At 49.6% G+C, this 23,903-nt stretch overlaps 1 protein-coding gene across 1 annotated transcript in view; it reads right to left on the bottom strand.

The window, feature by feature from the left end:
• RABEP1 (rabaptin, RAB GTPase binding effector protein 1) overlaps positions 1–23,903 on the bottom strand; it is a 989,154-nt gene that overhangs the window by 812,748 nt on the left and 152,503 nt on the right. Inside the window, exon 3 of the mRNA XM_085649558.1 lies at positions 23,037–23,240. Within this exon, the coding sequence (XP_085505684.1) occupies positions 23,037–23,240 (204 nt within the window). The remainder of the gene's footprint in view (positions 1–23,036; positions 23,241–23,903) is intronic.

The following is a 23,903-nucleotide window of genomic DNA, read 5'->3' as shown; positions in this document are numbered from 1 at the left end:
TGGGAGTATTATGAGCGTCTACAAACATGCTGGTCTATCTTATTGTTAATAAGGGGAAGACTGACCTCCCCAAAAACAATAAGACCACCACATTTTGTACACCTCATTTCAACACTCGCAAATCGAGGGTTGATGTCCAAAGGAAAAGAAGAAGGTGATGCTCCAACAACAGAGGAAGGGCTCAGCTGAGCTGCCGATGATGTACTCGGCTGAGCATCTGAGGCTGGGCTCTGGTGACTTACTGAAGAGTTTTCTCCAGTATGTCGAGCAAAGGTCCTTGGGTGTTTGTCCTGAAGGTGTCTCATCATAGAGTGATTTCCAAAGGAATATTTCCTACTTGGATTTCCTCTTGATAAAACACGATCACAAAGTATGCAAGTGACCTTTGGAGCATTGACCTTTTTCTCCCCCTCTGGAAAAGTGAAATACTCCCATACAAAAGAAGTCTTTTGTTTCCTCCTTCTCTGGATCATGGTGGTGCTGCTGGCCTCACTCTCAGAAGAGCCCTGCTGTTCTGCCATTGTATCCCAATGTCAATCCAGCTCCTGCTCCTAGAGAATCACAAGCAGAAATGAGGGGAATGGGTGTGGTGTGGGAAGAATCTGGAACTGAAAGTAGTATCAACCAATGAAAAGTGTTCTTTCAAGCAGTAAAGAGGGGAATGGGTGTGGTGTGGGAAGTTTCTGGAAGTGAAAGTAATTTCAACCAATAAAAAGTGTTCTTTGTAAGTCACATGGCCTACCGTGCGCGCACGTGACGCTTACGGTGCGCTTACGCAGCGCTTACGTCACTTTCGCGCATGCGCATTACACGCCCCTGCGTAACCGCGACGTTGCTTCCGGGTGTACGCGTACGGCACGCACGTATCACGTATCGCGCATGCGCATTACACGCCCCTGCGTAACCGCGACGTTGCTTCCGGGTATACGCGTACGGCACGCACGTATCACGTAGGCGCGCTGCACTAATTACGTCCAGAGCGCGTAGCGTCAGCTTACCGTACGCGTATTTTACAAGCGCGTAGCGTCAGCTTACCGTACGCGCACGGAAAAAAATGCTTAAAAAAAAACCGTTCGATAATGCAGGATATAGTACATAAATTATTAAAAAAAGGCTTACAAAAATGAAATAAAAAAAATTGCATTAAATTATAATAAAAATATAAAATCGAAATAAAAAACCACTATCCACATTGACCCCACCCCCTGTGCTTTTGGTGGCGTTAAGTGGGCGCGCACGCCACGAATGGCGTAAAGTAACTTAGCATTTAAAAAACCGTACAAATTCACTGAAAAAACCATAGGTTTCACACATGTTATAGTTAGCGGAAATTTTACTGATAAAAAACCAGTGAAATTCCCCCGTTATAGTTAGTGCAGGCAACTATAACTCACGCGACCGCAATCTTCTGCTGATGACATATGTGTCTTTATGAAAGAAAAATATTTGTAATATATGTATAGCTAAAAATGTATGGAAGAAGACATGGGCAAATAAGTGTCTAAATACAGTATTAGCATCAGCAGAGGATTGCGGTCGCGTGAGTTATAGTTGCCTGCACTAACTATAACGGGGGAATTTCACTGGTTTTTTATCAGTAAAATTTCCGCTAACTATAACATGTGTGAAACCTATGGTTTTTTCAGTGAATATATATATATATATATATATATTTTTTTTTTTTTTTTTTTAAAGCACCCCTCTACGTCTGCCAGCATTTTTGACAAATCATATGCTAATTTCACTTCTTGACATGGAGACAAAGTTCTTCACAGGATTACTATTCCTAGGCTTGGAAACATTGGTTGAGTAATTGAGACTGGTCCTATTGAATCAGTTTGGCTTTTACCCTTGAATTTAACTCTTAGCCTTATCATTACTAATAGATGGTTCGTTCCGATCCAAGTCTCTACTATATGCATGCTTCATTGAAGGTACTACACAACTTAGAGCCCGCTTACTTGAACAGCCCTCCACTTCGCACACATCCCAAGCATACACCAAACCAGATCACGAGGACAGGAATTCTCTTACATCGCTCCTAAACAATTACATGGCCTCTCACCCCACATCAGAGCCTCATCCTCTCTTCTTGAATTCCACAAGAAGGTGAAGACCTGACTTTTCAATCAACCAAACCTACCGTAGGCAGGGTTATGGACACACACACCGGCTCAGCACCAGGATACCCTCACGTGTAATGGTGCACTTAAATACGTATCTACATATTCATATTTTTTCCTGTAACTGCAGAAAAATAATTAACTAATCTCCCCAACTTCGGAGCGCATGCCTGTTTTTTTTAAATTTTTTTTTTTATAAAAACCTTTATTTATATCAGTCTGGAACACAGCTATTCAGCCGACATCCCGGAGGTTCGGCAGCCAAGTAAGGACAACACATGGAAGTGTCCATAGCTCTGGTGCAGGAAAAGACAAAGGTTCCTTTTTTAGAACAACCTAAAGTAAATAACACAAGCAAGGCAGAGTACCCAATAAACACGTGCAAGTTCCCGGTGGGAGCGCAGCCCCATTCTCAAACACAGAACAAAACCACAGATCGGGCGGATGAGGGAGTAGCAGAGGCACTAGCAATCTAACGTAATATCCTCATAGTAATCCCAAGTTGGAAGTAAGGCTAGGGGGAAAGGTGCTCCTCCAACGGTTCAGTGGCCGGGGGCAGACATATATCCCCCCTATACTGGTTCCATCGCCCCCATATCTTATGCCATTTCTTAGGCCGCCCCCAGGCACAGTACGCCGTCTTCTCCCTAAACATGCTCCAGTCCATATTTTCCATCCATGCTTCCACAGCGGGAGGTCTCTGAGAGCCCCACAGTCGCGCAATATCACGCTTCGCCACCATATTTCCCAGGGTCACCCATTGAGTCTGCGCAGCATCATAGTCAGTAGGACCCCAGACATTCAAAAGACAGCGCCGTGCCTCTGGCAACAGTGCAAAGCCCGTGACCTCCTGCATCACTACATGAATTCGCTTCCAGAACTCCGCAATCACACCACATTCCCATATGATATGTAAGAAGGTGCCCACCATCCCGCAGCCCCTCTTACACAAACCATCCTCGGAGAAACCCATATGAATCAGTCGGGGGCCCGTGACGTAGACTATGAAGTATCTTAAACTGCACTAGCCTTAGCCGCGCCGGGATCGCGACCTCCTTAGGAGAGGAAATGGCATACTGCCAGTCCTCATCATCCAGTTCAAGACCGTCCCTAGTCCACTGATCACGCACCCCGAGGAGGAGGTCGGTCCGGACGTTAACAAGCTTCTTATAGATTAAGGAGATTGTACTCTCCGGCATATGGCCATCCAGAATCCGATCCTCCAAAGGAGAGGACTCGGGCACAGCCTCCCCCTCGACGAGGACGGACCGCAGAGCGTGGCGCACCTGTGCGTACCGGATATATTCCGTAGCCTCCAGATCGTACTCCGTCCGTAGCTCAAACGATTTCACTCGTCCCTTAACAAGAAGATCCCCCACTCTGGAAATCCCAATCAGGTCCCATTTCTCAAACCCCTTCGTGTGCCAAAGTTTCCCCAACACATCGGAATCAAACAACGGAGTGGCGCAGGTAAGCCTATCCTTCCAACCCAACGAGTTCGTAACAGCCTTCCACACGTGTACCGCTGTCTTGGTCGGTCCCGTGAGGGACCCATCCATCGACCTGGAGTAGAGTGCTCTAAAGTAATTACCCCCGCGCAGCAACCATCGGTCCATAGCAAAGCCGGGGCTCAGCGCCGGTCCGTAGACGCCGTGGTTGATAGCACTTAACTGGGTGGCCCAGTAGTATCGCCTGATGTCAGGAAGCGCGATACCCCCATCGTACCACGGAAGAGTCAGTTTTGCGATAGCTATACGCGGTCGGCCCTCCCACGGCAGCGAGCGCTGGAGGCTCTCAACCTCCCGAAAATAGCTGGCCGGGACCAGCTCCAGAGTATTCTGCAGGGCGTAAAGAAAGCGGGGAAGAGACATCATTTTGAACAGCGCGGCCCGGCCCAGGAGGTAAAGCGGCAGCCGCCGCCAACCCGCCACATCCCGCCGCAAGCGCGTCAATGGAGGGAGCAGGTTTCTCTCATACCGAACAATCGGATCGGCGGAGATATAGATCCCTAGATACAAAAAGCCATCCCGGGCGATCTGGATCGAACAATTCCGCGGGAGAACAGGGACATCTCCATACAGGGCATACAGGTACGACTTACCCCAGTTAATGGTGAGACCCGAGTTCCTACCAAAAGAGGCCAAAACGTCACAGACTACTATGAGAGACTTCCTAGGGGAGGTGAGGTATAGCAAAATGTCGTCGGCATAAAGAGAGATGCGGTCCTCATGATCTGGTGACCATCGGATCCCCCTTATGTCCGGGTGCCATCTTATCCATGCCGCCAGCGGTTCAAGGGCAAGAGCAAACAACAACGGCGACAGGGGACAACCCTGCCTGGTGCCCCTCCCCAGCTCAAACGGACAGGACGCCCTACCATTGACCGCGACTTTGGCCAAGGGTCCTTCATATAGTAATCTCACCCAGCCAACAAAGCCAGGCCCAAAGCCGAATTTTGCAAGTGCCGCCCACAGATATGCCCACTCTACCGTGTCAAAGGCCATCGTGGCGTCGAGTGCAGCCACAACGGTCGACTCCTGCAGCGTCCCCGTCCGCGCGAGCACGCCGTGGATGCGCCTAAGGTTCAACGCAGTGTTACGATGCGGGATGACACCGGATTGGTCCGGGTGAATCAGGTCCCCAATCACCCTAATCAAGCGGTTGGCCAGTATTTTAGCAAGGATTTTCGGCTCGGCATTAAGTAGCGAAATCGGCCTATAGGAGCTGCATTTATTTCTGGGCTTGCCGTCTTTGTGTATGACCACAATTGTCGCCAGACGTTGGTCAAAGGGCAGGCATCCCATTTCCCGCGCCTCCACAAACATAGCTCGCAGATGCGGAGCAATCTTGTCCGGACGGAGTTTATAGAACTCAATTGGCAGACCGTTCGGGCCCGAGGCCTTCCCCGGGCGCAGTGAACGGATGGCACCCGCGACTTCGTCAGCTGTGATGTCACCATTCAAATCGTCCCTGTCTATATCAGAGAGGCAAGGCAGAGCCAGATCGCGCAGAAGCTCACACGAGTCCTCAACCGGCCTGTCCGATACCGAGGTGTAGACCGTACGGAAATAATCCGCGAAGCACTGAACTATGCCATCCGGCTCAGTAACACTAACGCCACCCTCTGTAACAAGTTCAGGCACAACACGATTAACCCGCTCTTTTTTATCCAGCCACGCTATTAATTTCCCGGCCTTGTCCCCAACATCGTACAGTCGCCCCTGCTGCTCCCTACTCAGGGCTTTGGCCGCGTCCGTCACCAGGGCCTTATACTCCGACTGCTTAAGGCTCAATTTGTGCAGTGTTGTTGCCAGAACTTCCCCCTCCAAGGCCAACTCTAGAGCCGCTATCTCCGCCTCGAGCTGTACGACCTCCGCATCCCTCCGACGCTTGGCCGCCGTTATCAAGGAAAGGGCCTCTCCCCTCAGCACAGTTTTGAACGCTTCCCACAAGGACACCGCAGACGCAACCGAGCCTAGGTTTTCCTGAAAGTAGCGATCGACCGCCTTCAGTACAGCGCTACGAGTCCTAGGGTCACGGAGATACCAGGGGTTAATCGGGGCCACCCTACCCCCCATCTCTCGACCAACATCCATACAGATCCACACCGGCGAATGGTCCGAAATACCCCTAGCCATGTGCCTAGCCTCAGACACAAAGGAGGCGTGTGCAGCCAAAGTAAGTACATAATCTATTCTGGAGAGACTGCCGTGCGCCCCTGAGTTATGTTATGTTATGTTACGGTTTGTTTTGTAGAGCGCTCAGCTGCTCCAAAGAGCGTCCCGGCGCTAAAGATCATCACACCAAATACCAGCAGCAAACAAACAGCCATAACAGAAAACATAACCAGAATTAACCATAACAGCATTACAAAGCAAACAGATAGGTTTTAAGTCCTTTCCTAAAAACCGAGAGATTGGTGCACACCCGCAACGTCAAGGGCAATGTGTTCCAGAGGCGGGGTGCAAGGTAACTAAAGGAGCGACCTCCACAGCGAGCACGCTTCACTGTTGGAACAATAGCCTTGGCAGCAGATCTCAGAGGTCTAGATGGAAGATAGAAATTGACCCTTCTCTGCAGATATTCAGCGCCGAAATTATGAAGCGCCCTAAAAGCTGTAGTAAGGGTCTTGAAGAAGATACGCTTACGAATCGGCAACCAATGCAGAGAGACAAGGAGATTGCTGGCCCTAGATCTTCTAGTTAAACCGAAGATTGCCCTGGCTGCAGAATTTTGAACTATCTGCAGACGAGTCAGCAGATACTCAGGAAGACCTAAGTAAAGGATGTTGGCGTAGTCTAGGCGCGAGCCAATTAATGCTTGCACCGTAATTTTCTTATGCTCCAAAGATAAATAGGGCAGAAACTTGCGCAACATCCTTAAGATGGCAAAGCACTTCCCAGTCAAGCCGGCAACCTGGGTTTTAAAGGAAAGAGTGTTATCGACCATCATACCCAGGTTCTTCGCTGTAAAGGTGTAAGGTGTATTGTCGCTGGGTGGGATGCAGCAGTCTCCAACAGTCAACCAGACCAAGGGTATCCACGAAATCCGTAAGCCATTTCTGCGCCCCCCCAGTGCTCCTAGGTGGGTGTCTATCAAGCAATCCGGAGCCAACCGCATTAAAATCTCCACCCACTACCAACATCCCTTCTGGAAGATCCAGCAGAGCCCTCCCCAGGTCCTCAAACGTGGAGGGCTGCAGCCCAGGAGGGACATACACAGAGACCAGGACCAGCGTCCTGCCCTCCCACCTCCCCGCCACAGCCGCAAATCGCCCCCTTTCATCAACAGTGGTGGAATCAACCTCAAACGGCAGTGAGGCCCTGACAAGTATTCCAGCCCCTCTGGAGCCCGAGGAAAACCCCGAGTGCGCGACAAATTTATAGCCCTTCCTGTTGAGCGCGTAGCACATGTTGCCTATCAAGTGCGTCTCTTGCAGTAGAACTATATCAGGGGAACATCGCTTCAAGAATTGCAGAACGATCCCTCGCTTAATTCGATCCCCTAAGCCATTAACATTCCAACTGAGTACCTTTAAGCCCCTACCCCCCATCCCGAAATGTAAGGAGACCACCACCCCCCCCGAAGAACCGCACTTGAGCTACAGAAGCTTGCATCACTACGCCTTGCAAAACAAAAACCAACAACAACCATCCCAACAGTCCCAGTCCACCCCCCACCCTGCACCCCTGCGTAAGCTTGAAAAGCCCCCCCAACTTGCAGTGTGCCTGTCGCCCTATTCTAAGACTAATCTACAAAAAGAAACCCAGAGGAGGAGAAAGCTCCCTTCATACCCCCGCCACCCCCCGGGTTACTACACTCCCGGAGAAACCAAAAACTGCGAGTCACTGTCCGGGGCAAAGTCAAAATAATCTTGCACCAGAGTCCTCATTCCTGATCCACACCACCACCTTCTGCTCCACCAGCATGCTCCCCGCCGGCCCGTCGCTGGGGCAATGTGTCCAGCCATTCTCCAGCCATGTCCGGTGAATCAAAAAAGAAAGTCCGCTCTTCATACACCACGCGCAGTCTGGCCGGGAAGAGCATGGCGTACTTCAATTCCATCCCTCTAAGCCTTCTCTTAACCGCCAGGAAGCTCTGCCTCTGCTTCTGCACCGCCTGAGTAAAGTCGGGGTAAAAGTTCACAGTGGTGTTCTGGAAGGCCGTCGGGCCGGACACTCTTGATGCTTGTAGAATGGCGTCCCGGTCCCTGAAATTAAAGATCCTTGCGACAATCGGTCTCGGAGGGGCCCCCACCTTGGGCCTCCCACCAGGGACTCTGTGGGCCCGTTCAACAGTAAAGAACTTACTGAGGCCTTTGGGCGCCAGATGGTTAACCACCAAGTCCTCCACGAACAGGTCCACAGACTGTTCCTCCGAGTTTTCCGGGACCCCAATAATGCGCACGTTATTGCGCCGTGCCCGGCCTTCAAAGTCCTCCAACCGTCGGGCAAAGAGGTCGTTCGCGGACCTCAAATTGCGGACTTCCAGCTGCAGGTCGGAGACATCACCCAGGAGGCCAGAAGTTTTAAGGTCCAGGGATTGAACCCGTTCATTGGTTTTCCCCAGGTCTGCCCGAATCAAGTAAACGTCGATCGAGATGGTGTCCACTTTGTGTGCCAAGGTCTCGAATTGCCGCCCGATAGAGGCCTGCATTCCCTCGATGGCACCCATAACGTCCTGGAGGGTTGGTTCCGTAGCGGGGGGTAGACCGTCCTTCAGGGCTTCCAGTGGCCGACCCGAGCCGCCCGGCGACTCCTTCTGATGGGCATAACGGTCCATGTTGTTGGTTTGGGTGTACCCTCCCCGCCTGGTGCTCTTGGGCTTCTGTTTTTCGGCTTCCGATTTGGTTGACATCGTGATCTGCAGCCGAGAGCAATACCCTTGCCCATCCAGAGAAGACAGTGCGACAAATGGCCGGCGCGGCGCACTCCCAAGCCAGGGCGCGATGAAATCAGGAAAGTGAAAGTGATGACACCGTCCTTCCGATGGCTCGCCCCACACTCAGCCGCTGTTGTTCAATTAGTGTTCGGGCACCGTGCCAGCGCAAGCCCCGGGCATCTTCCGGGGAGCAGGCCGCGACCTTCCGTGTGGCACAACTTCGGCGTCCGGTGGGCGATTTCAGTCCGGACAGCGACAATCACCTCAGCAACGGTTCGCCTTCAATATTCCGGGTGTGAAAGACAGGATTCGTCACAGGATATTTGCCGGAGGGAGCGCGGGTCTCAGGAGCTCCGGGCTCACGCGGCCATCTTGGTCACGCGCTAGGCTCCTCCTTGGCGCATGCCTGTTTTAAATGTTATTCAAAACGAATAAATAAAGTTAATAAAAAACGAATCTCCCCAAACCACCACTCTACTACGAATTCCGAAATAACCATTTCCAAACTCTTCCCTCCTCTATCCATACTTCCTCCTATTAATCCAAGTAACAGGCTCTCTAACTCCTCCCAAACCCCTTTTACTACTAGAAATACTTCCCTCTTCTATCCATCCCTTATCCGATTAATCCAACTAACAGACTTGCATGTCTATCATTCCCCCTACTCCCAACAACAATTTATATTGAATATGCTACTTACCAGTATGCATCTGTTCTTGGCATGTAGGGCTGCTGACATTCATATCTGTGCATAGATCGCCGCCTAGTGTTGGGTCCGGATGTTTGCACGTTGTTGTCCTGGAAGAGTCTTCGAAGTATCCTGAGATAGGTGACTCCTCCCCTGGACCAGTGCGCATGGGCATCCTCTCCATCCTCAGATTGTTTTTCGCCATTGTGGCAGTGATGGAGTAGATACAGAAAGTGATGACCATGCTTACAGTAATTCTGAGAGCTGCAGCTGCTACAGGCGCCGGGGAGGAGGGTGGGCGATATGAATGTCAGCAGCCCTACATGCCAAGAACAGATGCATACTGGTAAGTAGCATATTCAGTTCGAGGCATGTGGGCTGCTGAATTCATATCTGTGCATAGAATATATAGCAGTACCCTCTATTAGCGGCGGCCACCAGTGCCAGCTGCAGCGGTCTGAAAAAGAGTTTTGAGAACAGCCTGTCCTACAGCTGCCTGCTGTTTTGATTGCACATCTACACAATAGTGTTTGGTAAATGTATGTGTAGTGGACCAGGTGGCTGCTCTACATATATCATGCAAGGGGATGTTTCCCAGGAAAGCCATGGAGGCCCCTAACTTACGTGTTGAGTGGGCTCGTGGGGGAATCGTTAATGTACGTTTAGCTTTTTGATAGCAAATTTGAATACATTTAACGATCCATCTGGCTATACCTGCTTTGGAGATGGCGTTACCTTTGTGGTGTGGGGCAAAGGCAACAAAAAGTTGTTTTGTTTTCCTGAAGACTTTAGTCCTGTCTATATAGTACATGAGGGCTCTCTTTACATCCAGTGTATGGAGTGCTCTTTCTGCGACAGTTTGTGGGTTTTGAAAGAAAACAGGCAGTTCAATAGTTTGATTCATGTGGAACTGCGATATCACCTTGGGCATGAATTTGGGGTTGGTACATAGTACGACCCTGTTGGCGTGAACCTGTATGAATGGCTCTTGAACGGTTAGTGCCTGGAGTTCACTAACTCTCCTCAAAGAGGTGATCGCTACTAGGAAAGCTACTTTCCAGGTGAGGAATTGAATCTCGCATGAGTGCAGAGGTTCGAAGGGTGGACCCATCAGTCTGGGGAGGACCAAGTTGAGGTTCCACATTGGAGCTGGTGGGTGGTTTGGAGGAATTACTCGTTTGAGTCCTTCCAAGAATGCTTTGATGGCAGGCACTCTGAATAAAGAGGTGCTGCCTGTTCTGGAGATAGGCTGATATTGCGGTCAAATGGACACGTATTGAGGTGCATCGGTATAGGTGTAAGAGGTAACAAATTATGTTTTGGATGGATGCGTCTAGCGGGTTAATGTTATTGTTAGTGCAATAAATTACGAACCTTTTCCATTTGGCTGCATAGCAAGCTCTTGTAGTGGGTCTTCTAGCCTCCTTAATGATGTCCATACAGTCAGGTGGCAGGTTCAGGTAGCCAAACTCTAGGACTTCAGGAGCCAGATTGCCAGGTTCAGCTGTTGCGGATCTGGGTGCTGAATCTCGCCATGGTTCTGCGTCAAATGCGCGGGTTTGATCCGCAGCCTTTGATGCGGCACCACGGAAAGTTCGAGAAAGGTGGTGTACCATGGTTGGCGTGCCCATGTTGGAGCAACCAGGACGAGTGTTAGTGAGTGTTGTCTGAGTTTGCGTGCCACCAGCGGTATCAATGGTGCTGGGGGAAAAGCGTACGCAAATCTCCCGGACCAGTTCATCCATATCGCATTGCCCTGCAACTGCGGATGTGGGAACCTGGCGGCAAAGCTTTGGCATTTTGCGTTTGCTTGTGGCGAATAGGTCTATCTCTGGATGACCCCACTGCTGGAAGTACGGTTGGAGTACTGATGGGTGTAACTCCCACTCGTGCATCTGGTGGCTGTGTCTGCTGAGCAGATCCGCCATCTGGTTGTCCTTGCCAGGGAGGTGTTCCGCCATGAGGAACATGTTCCTCTGAATGGCCCACTTCCACATGCTCTGAGCCAGATGAGACAACTGTGGAGAGTGTGTTCCTTCCTGCTTTTGTATGTAGTACATGGCGGTCATGTTGTCCGTCCGGATCAACACGACTTTGTTGCACAAGTGTACTTTGAATGCTTTCATTGCTAGGAAGATTGCCATCAGTTCTAGAAGGTTGATGTGCATCTTCTTTTGTTGTATTGTCCATAGTCCCTGCACTGTGTAACTGAGTACATGAGCTCCCCATCCCTGGAGAGACGCGTCCGCTGTCAGTACTATTTGTGGGACAGGCTCTTGGAACGGTCGGCCCTTGCAAAGGTTTTGTGGATTCCACCAATGCAGAGAGTTGTATGCCCGACCGCTCACCAACACTAGGTCTTTTAGTTGCCCGTGAGCCTGATTCCATTGACGAGCTAAGCACTCCTGAAGCGGGCGCATATGTAGTCTCGCGTGTGGGACTATGAAGATGCAGGAGGCCATCATGCCTATCAACTGCATGAACACTCGCGCAGGAAGGGAGTGTTGGGGTTTGAACTTGGAAATCAGCATTTGCATGCTGTTGATCCTCACTGAATTTGGCTGAGCTGTGGCTGCCAGAGTGTCTATGGTCGCACCTAGGTACTGTTGTACGTGTGCGGGTTGGAGATGTGATTTTGGGTAATTTAGTGAGAACCCCAGACTGTGAAGAAGGTGAATGGTGCGGGACATGTGGCTGGCACATTGCTGGGCTGACTTTGCTTGAACAAGCCAGTCGTCCAGGTAAGGGTAGACGTGAATGTGTTGCCTCCGTAGATGTGCAGCCACAGTAGCTAGGCACTTTGTGAAGACTCTGGGTGCTGTTGTCACGCCGAAGGGAAGAACCTTGAATTGGTAGTGCTGCCCTTGAACAGTGAACCTGAGATATTTTTTGTGTGAGGGGTGAATGGGTATGTGGAAATACGCATCTTTGAGGTCTAGCGTGGCCAGGAAGTCTCCCTGTTTGAGCAGCGGGAGGACTTGTTGTAGGGTGAGCATGTGGAAATGCTCTGAGAGAATGTAGCGGTTGAGGGGTCTCAGGTCTAGTATAGGTCTGAGTGACCCGTCCTTTTTTGGTATTAAGAAGTACAGGGAGTACACCCCCGTGCCTTGCTCGTGGACGGGTACGACCTCTATTGCGCCTTTTTCCAGCATACTGAGCACTTCCTGCTGTAATAGCGCTAAGTGCTCTGAGGACATAGGACTGTGTTTTGGTGGTATTGTGGGTGGAGTGGAGGTTAATTCTAGGCAGTAACCGTGTTTGATAATATCTTTGACCCACCTGTCCGTGGTGATGGTGTTTCACGTGGACAGGAACCTTTGTAGCCTTCCCCCGACAGGTGTTATGTGGTCGGGAGGAAGGTAGAGGGCGTCACTGTTTGTTCTTGGGGGAGGACCTGGTATTGCCGTATCCGCGTCCTCTGCCCTTTGTGCTGGAGCCACGATAACCACCCCGGGTGTTTTTATCGTAGGTACTTTGTGTGTTGCCCTTGTTGTAGGTTTGCTGTGACCCCTGTCCTCTACCTGCTCCTCTATTTCCGGGGCGACGAAAGGAGCCACTCCGAAAGGTCTGCGTTTGGAGAGCCCCCATGGACTTTGCAGTGTCTGTGTCCTTTTTTATTTTTTCTAGGGTGGTGTCAACGTCTGGCCCGAATAAGTAGTCGGGGTTGACCGGCTGATTGAGGATGTTATTTTGAACCTCAGGTTTGATTCGTAACCAGGCGTGTCGTCGTAGCATGATGCTGGTGTTTATTGCTCTGGCAGCTGTATCTGCGGCATCCAGTGCACACTTAATGGATGCGTTCGTGAGGAGTTGTCCCTCCCTGATGAGGATCTCTGCTCCCTCTTTGTATTGGTCAGGGAGATGCTGGAGTAGGGTTTCTAATGTGTCAGTGTGCGCGATCGTAGCGAGCTAGGAGCGCCTGGGTATTGGCAATACGCCATATGTTAGCTGCCTGGGCTGCAACCCGTTTGCCGGAGGTCTCGAGCACCTTGGACTCTTTGTCCGGGGGAGGAGCATCCCCAGTTGTCTGCGAGTGCGCCCGTTTGCGAGCATTTGCGACTACGATGGAATCCAGAGGCAACTGGCCTCTAATGTACGTAGGGTCCCCAGGAGCCGACCTATATTTCTTGTCGATCCTGGGGTTTATTACTCTTGCCCTGGTGGGTTCTTTGAAAATGTCCTTTGCTGGTTTGAGGACACCCTTCAACATGGGTAGAGTTTTGATATTTCTTTCTGAGGATGCGAAAGTATCCATAAGAAAATCGTCCTCGATTGTGTCAGAGTGGAGTTGCACACCATGATTTGCCGCAGCACGTTCAATTAGGGCGTTGAATGCGGCAGTGTCCTCTGTGGGAGACGTTTTTGCGCCATATAGCTGCGTGTCCTGTGTATCCATAGGTGCACCTGTGTCTACAGGGTCATCCCAAGCCTGGTCAGGGTCCTGTTGGCCTTCAGGGTCCATCTCTCTGGGGTAGGGGACGTCGTCAGCCATATAGTCCTCCAAAATGTCGGTGTCGGAGAGAAGGACTGTGGATCTGGGTAGGAGGTATGGAGACGTTCGTAAAGAACTGGTTTCGAATCCGCTGGCAGCTTTTTCTTTAGCGGGATCCGGTAGGAGTCCAAAGCGTGTTCGGAAGATATTCTCCGCTTGTGGAGCATAATTCTGCCGGTGTCGGCATCGATGATGTGGGACGGTGACGTCTCCGGAGGAGAGCGTTCTGCAGGTGTGATCCTAGTGTGGGTGACACGTGTTCTTATTTCAAACATTTTGGGCGCTGTGGATGGCGGCAGGCCAAAGGTGATATGGGGTGGTGCTGAAGCAGCTTTTTGAGCTGTTTTCGGCTCGGGGCCCAACGTGTCCTGGAGGGCTGCCTTTTCTTTGATGCGTTGCAAGGACGCTGCAACTTGTCGCACCTGGAGCGCCGACGGTTCTTTGGCGCCGAGCGGTTCTGTAGAGGCAGGCGTGGGCTTCTTCGGGGCCACGGGGTCATCGAGTCGAGGAGAGGTAGTAGCCGTCGACGGCGTCGATGATTGGGCCTTAGGTGCTGCTTTCGAAGTGGTGTGCGACGCAGTGGCCATTTTGACCTTCGTGGCCGGAGCCGATTGTTTCGGTGCCGGGTGCCGAGGCGGTTTGGCGGTACCGATGGCCTTTTTCCGTGTGTCGGCGCCGACGTCGGCTGCTGCGAGTTCGGCACCGAAGTCCCGTTTGGTGCGGTCGGCGCCGACGGGTTTTGCTGTCGTCGAAGGTGTAGTGGGCTTCGATCCGACCAGTGTCACTTTCAGTTTCGGTTTCTGTGGAACCGACACGACTTTTGGTTTCGGTTTCGATGAAGGGAAACCAGTCGTTTTGGGTACTAATGGCTGTCGCTGAATGTCCGAGGCCGGGCCCGAGGGCGGGGCCGAAGAACTGCGGGATAGGTCTTGGGTAAGGCCCGAAGGCGATCCCTCGACTGGAGCCATAGATTGACGCACTGGGATATCCTCCGTCTGTACGGGTAGGCCTTGCTCGTCACCGGAGCTACTTTCTTCGGCCCCTAAGGCCTCATCGTAGTCTCCTACCTCGGTGTCGTCTTCATCCCTGTGAAAGAGTTGCTCTTCGATGTCTTCCGATCCGGAATTGTGTTCGGAAGCGGGGCTGGAGGGTAGGTTCTCCACGCCTTCCACATCTTCGTCCTCGGCGCTGAAGAAGTTGGTAGGGGCCGGTGCCGCTTGCTGCGCTTCAAGTCTCGCTGCTCGTCGATTCCGGAGAGTCTTTTTGGATCGGAATCGGGCACAGGCCATACATGTGGATTCGTCGTGATCCGGTGAAAGGCATTTGTTGCACACCGGGTGGACGTCGACATGGGGATATTTTGCATTGCAAACAGGACACCGCTTGAATGGTGTCCTCGATTCCATCGTCGATGGTGTCGATGTCGATGCGAAAAAGTTGTTTTTGAAGTTAGTAAACTAACAAGTAACTGTCGATACCGATCGGGAACAGTACCGACGCGAACTACAGGCCTTTTGGCCTGAAAAAAGTTTTTCCTAACTTGAGTCAAGATAAGCACATCCGAACCCAATGGCGGAAAAAAACAATCTGAGGATGGAGAGGATGCCCATGCGCACTGTGGTCCAGGGGAGGAGTCACCTATCTCAGGATACTTCGAAGACTCTTCCAGGACAACAACGTGCAAACATCCGGACCCAACACTAGGCGGCGATCTATGCACAGATATGAATTCAGCAGCTCACATGCCTCGAACTTTCCTCTACCAATTCATCACTAATCTACCTTTGGGTTTGGGAGTAGTGTGCCACTAGCCAAAAAATGCTTCAAAGTCTCGTCAATGGTAGTAAGTGTTACATAAATACAACAACATTAGATAACGAACAAGTTACTTACCTTTGGCTTACGCTTTTTCTGGTGGATACAGTACCTGCCTGTGATTTCCTCACCTTGTGAATTACTCCTGCGCCAGCATTCCACCTACATTCTTTTCTTAGTCCTCCCACGTCGACGAGGACGTCACAATAGCACGGCTCCGCTAACGACTCCGTATGGCATCACCGGAGCCATAAGAAGACCTCGTCGGCGTGATGTCTGTTCCACCCATTTTTTGCGTGCCCTTGAGATGACGGGGTGGACCGACAACAAAATACAAGTATAAATATATATTCATAAAAAGGAAAAGCCAAAAAGTAAAGCATTTCCTAGCAACAAACTGTATGGTATATAAAGGACATATGAAAAATAACAATGTCAAACAGTCAGAAGTTTTTTGGTATAAGCAAGTGGACAACGAGGAGGAGGGTGGGTCAGTGAGGAATCAACAGGCAGATACTGTATCCACCAGAAAAAGCGTTACCAAAGTTTAGTAACTTGTTCTTCTGATGGATACATCTGCCAGTGGATTCCGCACCTTTTGAATTGAATCCTCATCCTTTTCCAGGAGAGGAACAGCGTGGCCACCTGCCTATACCAAAATGTCTTGCAGCACTGAGCATGCAAAATGGGCGTCCCTGCTAACATAAGAATCCAAGCAGTAATGCTTCACAAAGGTGTGGAGAGAGGCTCAAGTTGCCGTCCTGCAGATGTCTACAACAGGAACACCTCTAGCCAAAGCAGAAGACGACTTGGCTCTGGTAGAATGAGCGCTAATACCTTCAGGCAGCTCCTTAGCCGAGGCATAGCAGATCTTGATGCAAAAGATGGTCCATCTGGAAAGCGTTCTCTTGTGGACAGCTTTGCCCTTCATCCTTCCAATATAGCCCACAAACAGCTGGTCATCCAATCTTAGGTCCCCAGTTCTGTCCAGGTAAAAGCGGACAGCCCTCCTCGGGTCCAAATGGTGAAGTCTCTCCTACTACTTGGAAGGGTAAGGGGGGGGGAGGGGGGAGGATAGAAGGTAGTCAAGGGAATAGACTGCCCTAGATGGAAAGGAGTGACCACCTTAGGCAGGAAAGTAGCCCTGGTCCTGAGAACCATCTTTTCTGCATGAATGGTTAAAAACTAAGAGCCTGAAGCTCACTTACCCTCCTGGCTGAGGTAATAGAGATCAGAAAAACAGTCTTCAACGTAAGAAGCCTCAACTATAAAGAGGCTCAAAAGGATAACCCATCAGTGAAGTAAGTACTAAATTCAAATCCCACTGAGGCATAAGGAAGGGAGTGGGAGGAAACCTATTGGTGAGGCCCTTAATGAACCTCATAACAATGGAGAACTTAAACAAAGACGGCTGGTCCAGCAAACAGAGGAAACCCGATAAAGCAGACAAATAACCCTTTACCGTAGCCACAGCACAACCTTGCTGAGCCAAGGAAAGTGAAAAGCCAAGTACGTCAGATAAACGAGCCTTCAAAGGATCAATGGACCTCTCTCCACAACCTTTCACAAACTTGGACCACTTAGCGGAATAAATAGATTTGGTGTCTCCTGGATGATAAAATAACCTCCACCACATCCGGTGGCAGAAAGAAAGAACTCTGGTTGCCCTGTTCAATCTCCAGGCATGAAGGTGCAAGCTCTGGAGGTGGGAATGTAGAACCTGCCCCGCGACTGCGAGAGGAGGTCTGCCCTGAGAGGGAGATGGAGCGGAGGGTAAATAGAGAGATGAAGAAGATCTGTGTACCACACATTTCTTAGCCAATCCGGAGCGATCAATATGACTTGGGCCCAGTCCTTGCGAATCTTCCTCAGAACACAAGGAATCAAGGGTATGGGAGGAAGTGCGTAAAGGAGTTGCGAGCTCCAATCCAATTGAAACGCGTCCCCCAACGCTCCCTGCATCGGATACCGAAGACTGCAGAATGAAAGGCAGTGCACATTCTCTTGAGTGGCAAAAAGGTCCACCCGAGGAAACCCCCACATCTGAAAGATGTGATGGACCAACTCTGGATGAAGCCTCCACTCGTGATTGGCCAAGTATTGCCCACAGACTGTCCGCATGCATATTTAGCACCCCGGCCGGATGATTTGCAAACACAAATCTGATGGCCAGAGCCCCGGACCAGAGTTGCAAAGCCTCTCTGCAGAGAAGATACGACCCTACCCCTCCCTATTTGTTTATGTACCACATTGCGGTAATGTTGTCCATCAGGACTTGAAGCGACTGACCACGAAGGGAGGGAAGAAAAGCCTTGAGAGCCAAACGTATTGCTTGCAATTCCATAAGGTTGATGTGAAGCAACCTTTCCTCCAGAGACCAAAGACCCTTGATCTCCAGGTCTGCCAGATGAGCACCCCACCCTAGGGTGGAGGCATCCGTGATTACTGTTGCCAACGGTGGAGGAGATTGAAAAGGCTTTCCTTGAGACAGGTTGCCCGGCACACTTCACCAATACAGCTCTGCTGCAGTGTCCTCCTGACTTTCTCCCAGATAGCTCTATTGTGCCGCTACCCCTGCCCGCAGAGGAACCACTGGAGTGCCCTCATGTGCCAGCATGCATGGTTGACCAACAGTGTGCAGGAAATGAACAGACCGAGCAGGCATAGGACCTTCAGGACTGGAACAACCATTCCATCGTGAAACAAAGGAATAATTTCCTGAACGTTGAGAAAACTCTGCGGCGGCGGGAAAGCTCGACACACAGTTGTGTCCAGTACTGCCCGTATGAACAGGCTGCACTGAGAGGGCACCAGGTGATATTTGGATACATTTATCCAGAAACCCAAGTTGAACAACAGTTGCGTTGTTACTTGCAAGTGATGCAGCACCATCCCTGGCGACTTTGCTTAGAGCAGCGAGTCGTCCAGATAGGGGAAAACCCTATTTCCGACCTTTTGAGATGTGCTGGCACCACCATCACCTGTGGTGCGGAAGTGAGATCGAAAGGAAGGACTGCAAACTAGTAATGTTGAGACCCTACCGCAAATCAGAAATACTACAGATGCGACTTCAGAATAGGGATGTGGAAATACTCATCCTGCAAGTCAAATCGACACCATCCAGTCTTCCTGCTGCAGTGCTAAAAGAACCTAAGCTAGGGTCAACATCTTGAACTTTTCCTGCCCGAAGTAAAAATTCAAAACCCAGAGGTCCAGGATCAGTCTCAACCGGTTATCCTTCTTGGGGTGGTGGGGGGGTTGGAAATCAGGAAATAACTGGAGTAGCATACCAGACCCCTTTCTTGCTCCGGAACCACCTCTATCGCACCCTTCTGCAACAAGGCAAGAACCTCCTGTGGCAAAAGCAGCAAATGGTCCTCTGAACACGAGTCCTGTCAGGGAGGTTAAGAATGTGGAAACTTTTGAAAAAGTAGGGCATACCCATTATCCACAAGATTCAAAACCCAACACTCCAAAGTAACCGATTTCCAATCTTGTAGAAAATGGGACACCCGGCCCCCCACAGGACCACCATGCTACAAGATAGAGGATCTAGAGCTGCTTTCCCGTGGTACTGGTGGTGGGGAGAGGAGGAAGACTGTAGCTGAGAGGCCCCTCGCAGACGGCCTCTACCTTTCCCTCTGTAAGACCTGTATAGAGGGTTTTGCTGCTGCTGCTGTGGCTGTTGATGGCCCCGAGAGGAAGCTGCCTTCCCAAATCCGCGATACCTTCTGTATTCATAGACCCTGGGCTGGGACTGCAGGCCCAAGGATCTTACAGTAGCCCTACTGTCCTTGAAACGCTGCAGCGCAGAATCCATCAAAGGGTAGATCGAGCAAAGTAGCCTGTACATCTGGAGAGAACCCTGAAGACCTAATCCAGGTATGCCTCCTGATAGCCACTGAGGAGCCCATCGCTCTGGCGACTGAGTCCGCCGTGTCCAGACCTGACTGAATGACCAGACGGGCTGCCGCTTGTGTCCGATAGCGCTTCCAAAAAATGAACACTGTAATTTTCAGGCAACATAGGAGCTACTTGCTTGACAGATTCCATTAGTGCATGAATGTAATGTGGCATTGATTGACTTCAGACTTGCGGAGGAGAACCCCTTTTTGGCAGACTAGTCCCGTTTTTTAGAGTCTCTATCCCCCGGGGTAGTGGGGGAAGGAACCAGTTGACTGCCTGGAACAAGAAGCCTGAACCACCAAGCTTTCTGGCGAAGGATGGGCAGACAGAAAGGCTGGATCACCAGAAGCAGGCTTATATTGTCTTGCCACTGACCTAGAAACTGTGGGGGCAGACAAGGGCTTCTATCGCACCTCCCTAATCGGCTCAGTCAACGCCTTGTTGAAAGTCAGCAGAGGCTCAACACGAGGGGAAGGAGAATGTAACACTTCAGTCAAGATATTTGACCTCACCTCAGCTGAGGGAGCTGAAGGTCCAACAGTTGTGCGGCTTTACTGATAACAGAGTTGTAAGGGGCAACATCCTCTGAAGGCAAGGTCTTCGGCGAAAAAAGCTCCCACTCCGGGGAAGTATCCAGGCCACTGGCCTCCCACAGGCCCTCGAAAACGTCCAAGGAGTCGAGGATCGTCCCTTCCTCATGTTCTTGCAGGTACTCCTCTTCCTCCAGCAGTCTTTGCGCTTCCCTCCAGGAACGCTGTTTTGGGATCAGCTTCGGCGGCACCAGCCATGCAGTTGAAGGAGGCCCTTCCGAAGCGGGTAATGGCGCAACTGGAATCCGGGAAGATGTCGGCCCAACACCAGACGGCGCCGGAGATTAAGGAATCGGAGTCAAAAACCTTGGCGCCGGAAACTGCCATGACGGAGCCGTCGGCATGAAAGGTGCCTGGACATACTGCTGGGGAATGCCCAAATTCAAATAGACCCACGAGGCCAGACGGCAAACCGGTAGGGTAAGCTGCCTTGGCAAACAAGCCAAACATCGCATTTGGGCAATGAGACGGATCTGGTCCTGGTCCCTGAAAAGGAGGATAAGGATCCAAAGCCACTTAGCCTAGATCCATCCGAGGCCTTACAGGGGGCTGAGGCTGCAGTGCTGGAGACATTGAGTCGGTACAGGCAAAGCTGCAGGAGAAGACTCCCTGGGTGTCGGAGAAGCCCTGGGCGCCAGCAAATCCCTCGATACCGGAGAGTGGGCCGGAATCCCCTGCGGAGAAGGTGAGATGGCATCCTTGTCACAACGCCGCTGTACGGGGGAAGCCGACCTCGAAGCCCTGCCCTTCGAAGATAGCACGTTGAGACCCATGCCTTCTCTTCTTCTTATGCTTCTTCGACTTCGATGTATGAGAGGTCGACGACTTCGATCCCTTGCGATCCCTCTTCTCTTTTTTCGCCCGCGTCATGAAGAGTTTCGCATCACCTTCCTTCAGCGCCTTCGGGTTCATCTTCCAACAGCACTAACACCCTGCGACGGCGTGGTCCTAAGAAAGACACCAGAGACAGCCATCGTGGGGGGTCCGTGATGGACATATGGCCCCCACACTCCCTGCAGGGCTTGAAACCCGACTTTTTTGAAGTAGCCATTCGCACCGCAACACGAAGTAGAAGATAGAAACAATCTTATCAAATGTAAAATGGAGAGTCCCAGAAAAAAGCGTTACGCGTTGACGGCGCGGAAAAATGGGAACAGACGTCAGCACGCCGACGAGGTCTTCTTATGGCTCCGGTGACGTCATAAGGAGTCGCGAGCGGAGCCATGCTATTGTGATGTCCTCGTCAGCGAGGGAGAGCTAAGAAAATAATTTCCGTGGAATGCTGCCGTAGGGGTAATTCAAAAGATGAGGAATCCTCAGGCAGATGTACCCATCAGAAATAACATACCATAAGATCTAATGGGAAAAATGTGTCTATGCTGAATTTTCTATAAACCGCACTCTAGTGGAAAAAACAAAAATCTGTTTTTTTATGTGACATAATACAGAGCTTTACCCTAAAAGGTAAAGATATAGAATATTCAGAGAAGCAAAACCAATTAGCTACTTAAAACATTTCAGCTGCATATTGTTGCCACAAATCAGGAAAATGTAAACGTATTATTGTTAATTAGGACTGTACTACACTATAGGATAGTACAGCAGCAGATGCCTTAAGGTGACAGAGTTTAATGTATTTCTTGTGGCTGCTAAATGTCAAGACTACATTTCCCTTCACAAAGAATTTTTCAGTATTTATGAATTATAACAATCATCCAAGGATGGAGAGAGTCAAGTGCCATCTCTAGTAAAAGAGAACTATTATTACTCTTACTGATTGATGTGATGGTAAGATTGCAACGTTATCACAGCCTGCGTCACCTCACCCTCCAGGGCCTAAGGGGTTGGATTTCTAACCCTCCTGGTGCAAGGGCTTGGCTCAATGCACCAATCGAAATTAGAAATCTAGTTGGGCTGCGATCCATACACAACTCACTGAACAATACTGTGTAGGGAGCATATTCTTGTCACAATCAGTTCATAGACAATGGAAATCCAAACCATCTTTCGTACACAACACACTCGAAATAGCACTAAGAAACAAGAGAAAATGTTTATTTCTAAAACCAAAGTATTGTCACCACAGAGCATGAGAAAATAAATATAGCAATGCGTTACATGGTCAGCAAAGTATGACATCCGAACACGCTATTGCTACTTAATTTTAGCAGAAGCAAAAAATAGCACACCTGTAAATTGATTTTACTATGGAGCGTACAGCACATCATCTTTTTTGTAAAAAAAAAAAAATTGCTCTTTAGCCATTCTCTAGCACAGCTTTTGCCCGATAATCATCATCGGTGCAAGGCTGTACGCCACTTCTCTGCACCACTTCCGGTACAGGCTCAGATCAAGGTTGGTTGATAAAAAAAATAGCCGTTTAGCCATTCGCTATCACAGCTTTTATCTGGTAACGATTATCAGTGCATGGCTGAAAACCACTTCTCTGCACCACACCCAGACCAGGCTCAGATAAAGGTCGGTTGTCACTGCAAACCGTCACGATAGCCCTAGAACTAAGCCCCTTTAACCAATGGTCAGATAAATGGGTTATTAGATTATCTGATCATCAATTTTATCTCATTTATAAAACAAAACCATACTTCCAGACACTAAAGCCTCAAGAAGACTAAATAAATACGTTGATAAATATGTAATCTGCATTTACATGTAGATAATATGCTCCTGTAACAAAAACAATATCCTAGGTAGGAAGCAGACATGAGAGAAAGACTTCTGTGTGCATCTAAAACTTCACATTTCCTACTGAAGGAAGCAAACGATTGTACAAGCAGGCACATAATGAAATAGAAGTGCCTTAAAATGGACTTGCCACAGTGTTCACAACAATATTAAACTAAATAGGAGCTAAGGTAGAGGAACATAAGAAACAGTTTATATAAATTCCAAGGTGTGTAACCTAGAGCATGCATGCACTAGGCTAAACATTAAATCATACTCCAAACACGCAGACACCTTGGGTCAGTGATGGTTTCATCAGACGTTCACTTGCACCCCAACAGTTCATTCTTCTGCCTTACCCTTCATGATAGCTTGCAGGGAAGCCACTTCTTCTTGCCACTGGTTTTTCACCTGATCGATAGCTTCTTGTTTTGTGTTTTCAGACACAGTGGCTATGGCTTTAATGTTTTCGATCTCAGCCTGTGCTTCAGACAACTGGCTTCGTAGTTGCCCCAGTTCAGATTGTGCTGCTTCGAGTGCTGCATTCTGTCTTTTTAAATCCTCTGAAACAGAAATGTCTCATTTTCATTAAATAAACCACCAAAGGAAAACATGTTTTTCAAAGGAAAAGTGCTACGTTTCAATCAATAAAAAAAAAAGTTGTATTTTTCACAATATATTTGCAGCAATGTAATAATCATGTGCAACATTTTCCACGCTAGAGAACTTGGTATAAGATGTTGCAGTTCTTTTTTTGCGGTTTTGATAGCGCTTGATACAGCGGATACAATTTAGCATCATGGATTTCAAGGGTACAAGTCCTGGAAGATCAGGTATGCTATACTGCTGAAACGGATACTGTGCGCAAATCTCCCTTCCTTGTTGAAAGGTTAGTAACTCTACTGAAGTGACTAAGCTGCAATAAACAACTGCTGAAATGCTGCCATGTCTAAATTATCAGGAATCCTTTCTTCTTCAACCTGATTAGTCTTCCTTATCATTACCTCCTCGTGATACTGATCTCATAATTAAAGAGGGCACTCTCTCTTGCAAAATCAGTTACCCTCCAAACATATCGAAGACTACTTTGACTAAATACAAACAATATCCACAGTTCATTATCTTAGTCTAGAGAAAGAGTATACAAACAGACCTCATCTTGCCAAAAGTAATTGAACTATTTGGGAGATCCTTCCTGTTGTTCTATAACTCCATATAGTTATAAG

Source organism: Triturus cristatus, chromosome 3_2 (assembly GCF_964204655.1).
Source record: "Triturus cristatus chromosome 3_2, aTriCri1.1, whole genome shotgun sequence".
Lineage (NCBI taxonomy): Eukaryota > Metazoa > Chordata > Amphibia > Caudata > Salamandridae > Triturus > Triturus cristatus.
The sequence above is the reverse complement of the archived record's forward strand: the minus strand, read 5'-3'. Positions and strand labels throughout refer to the sequence as shown.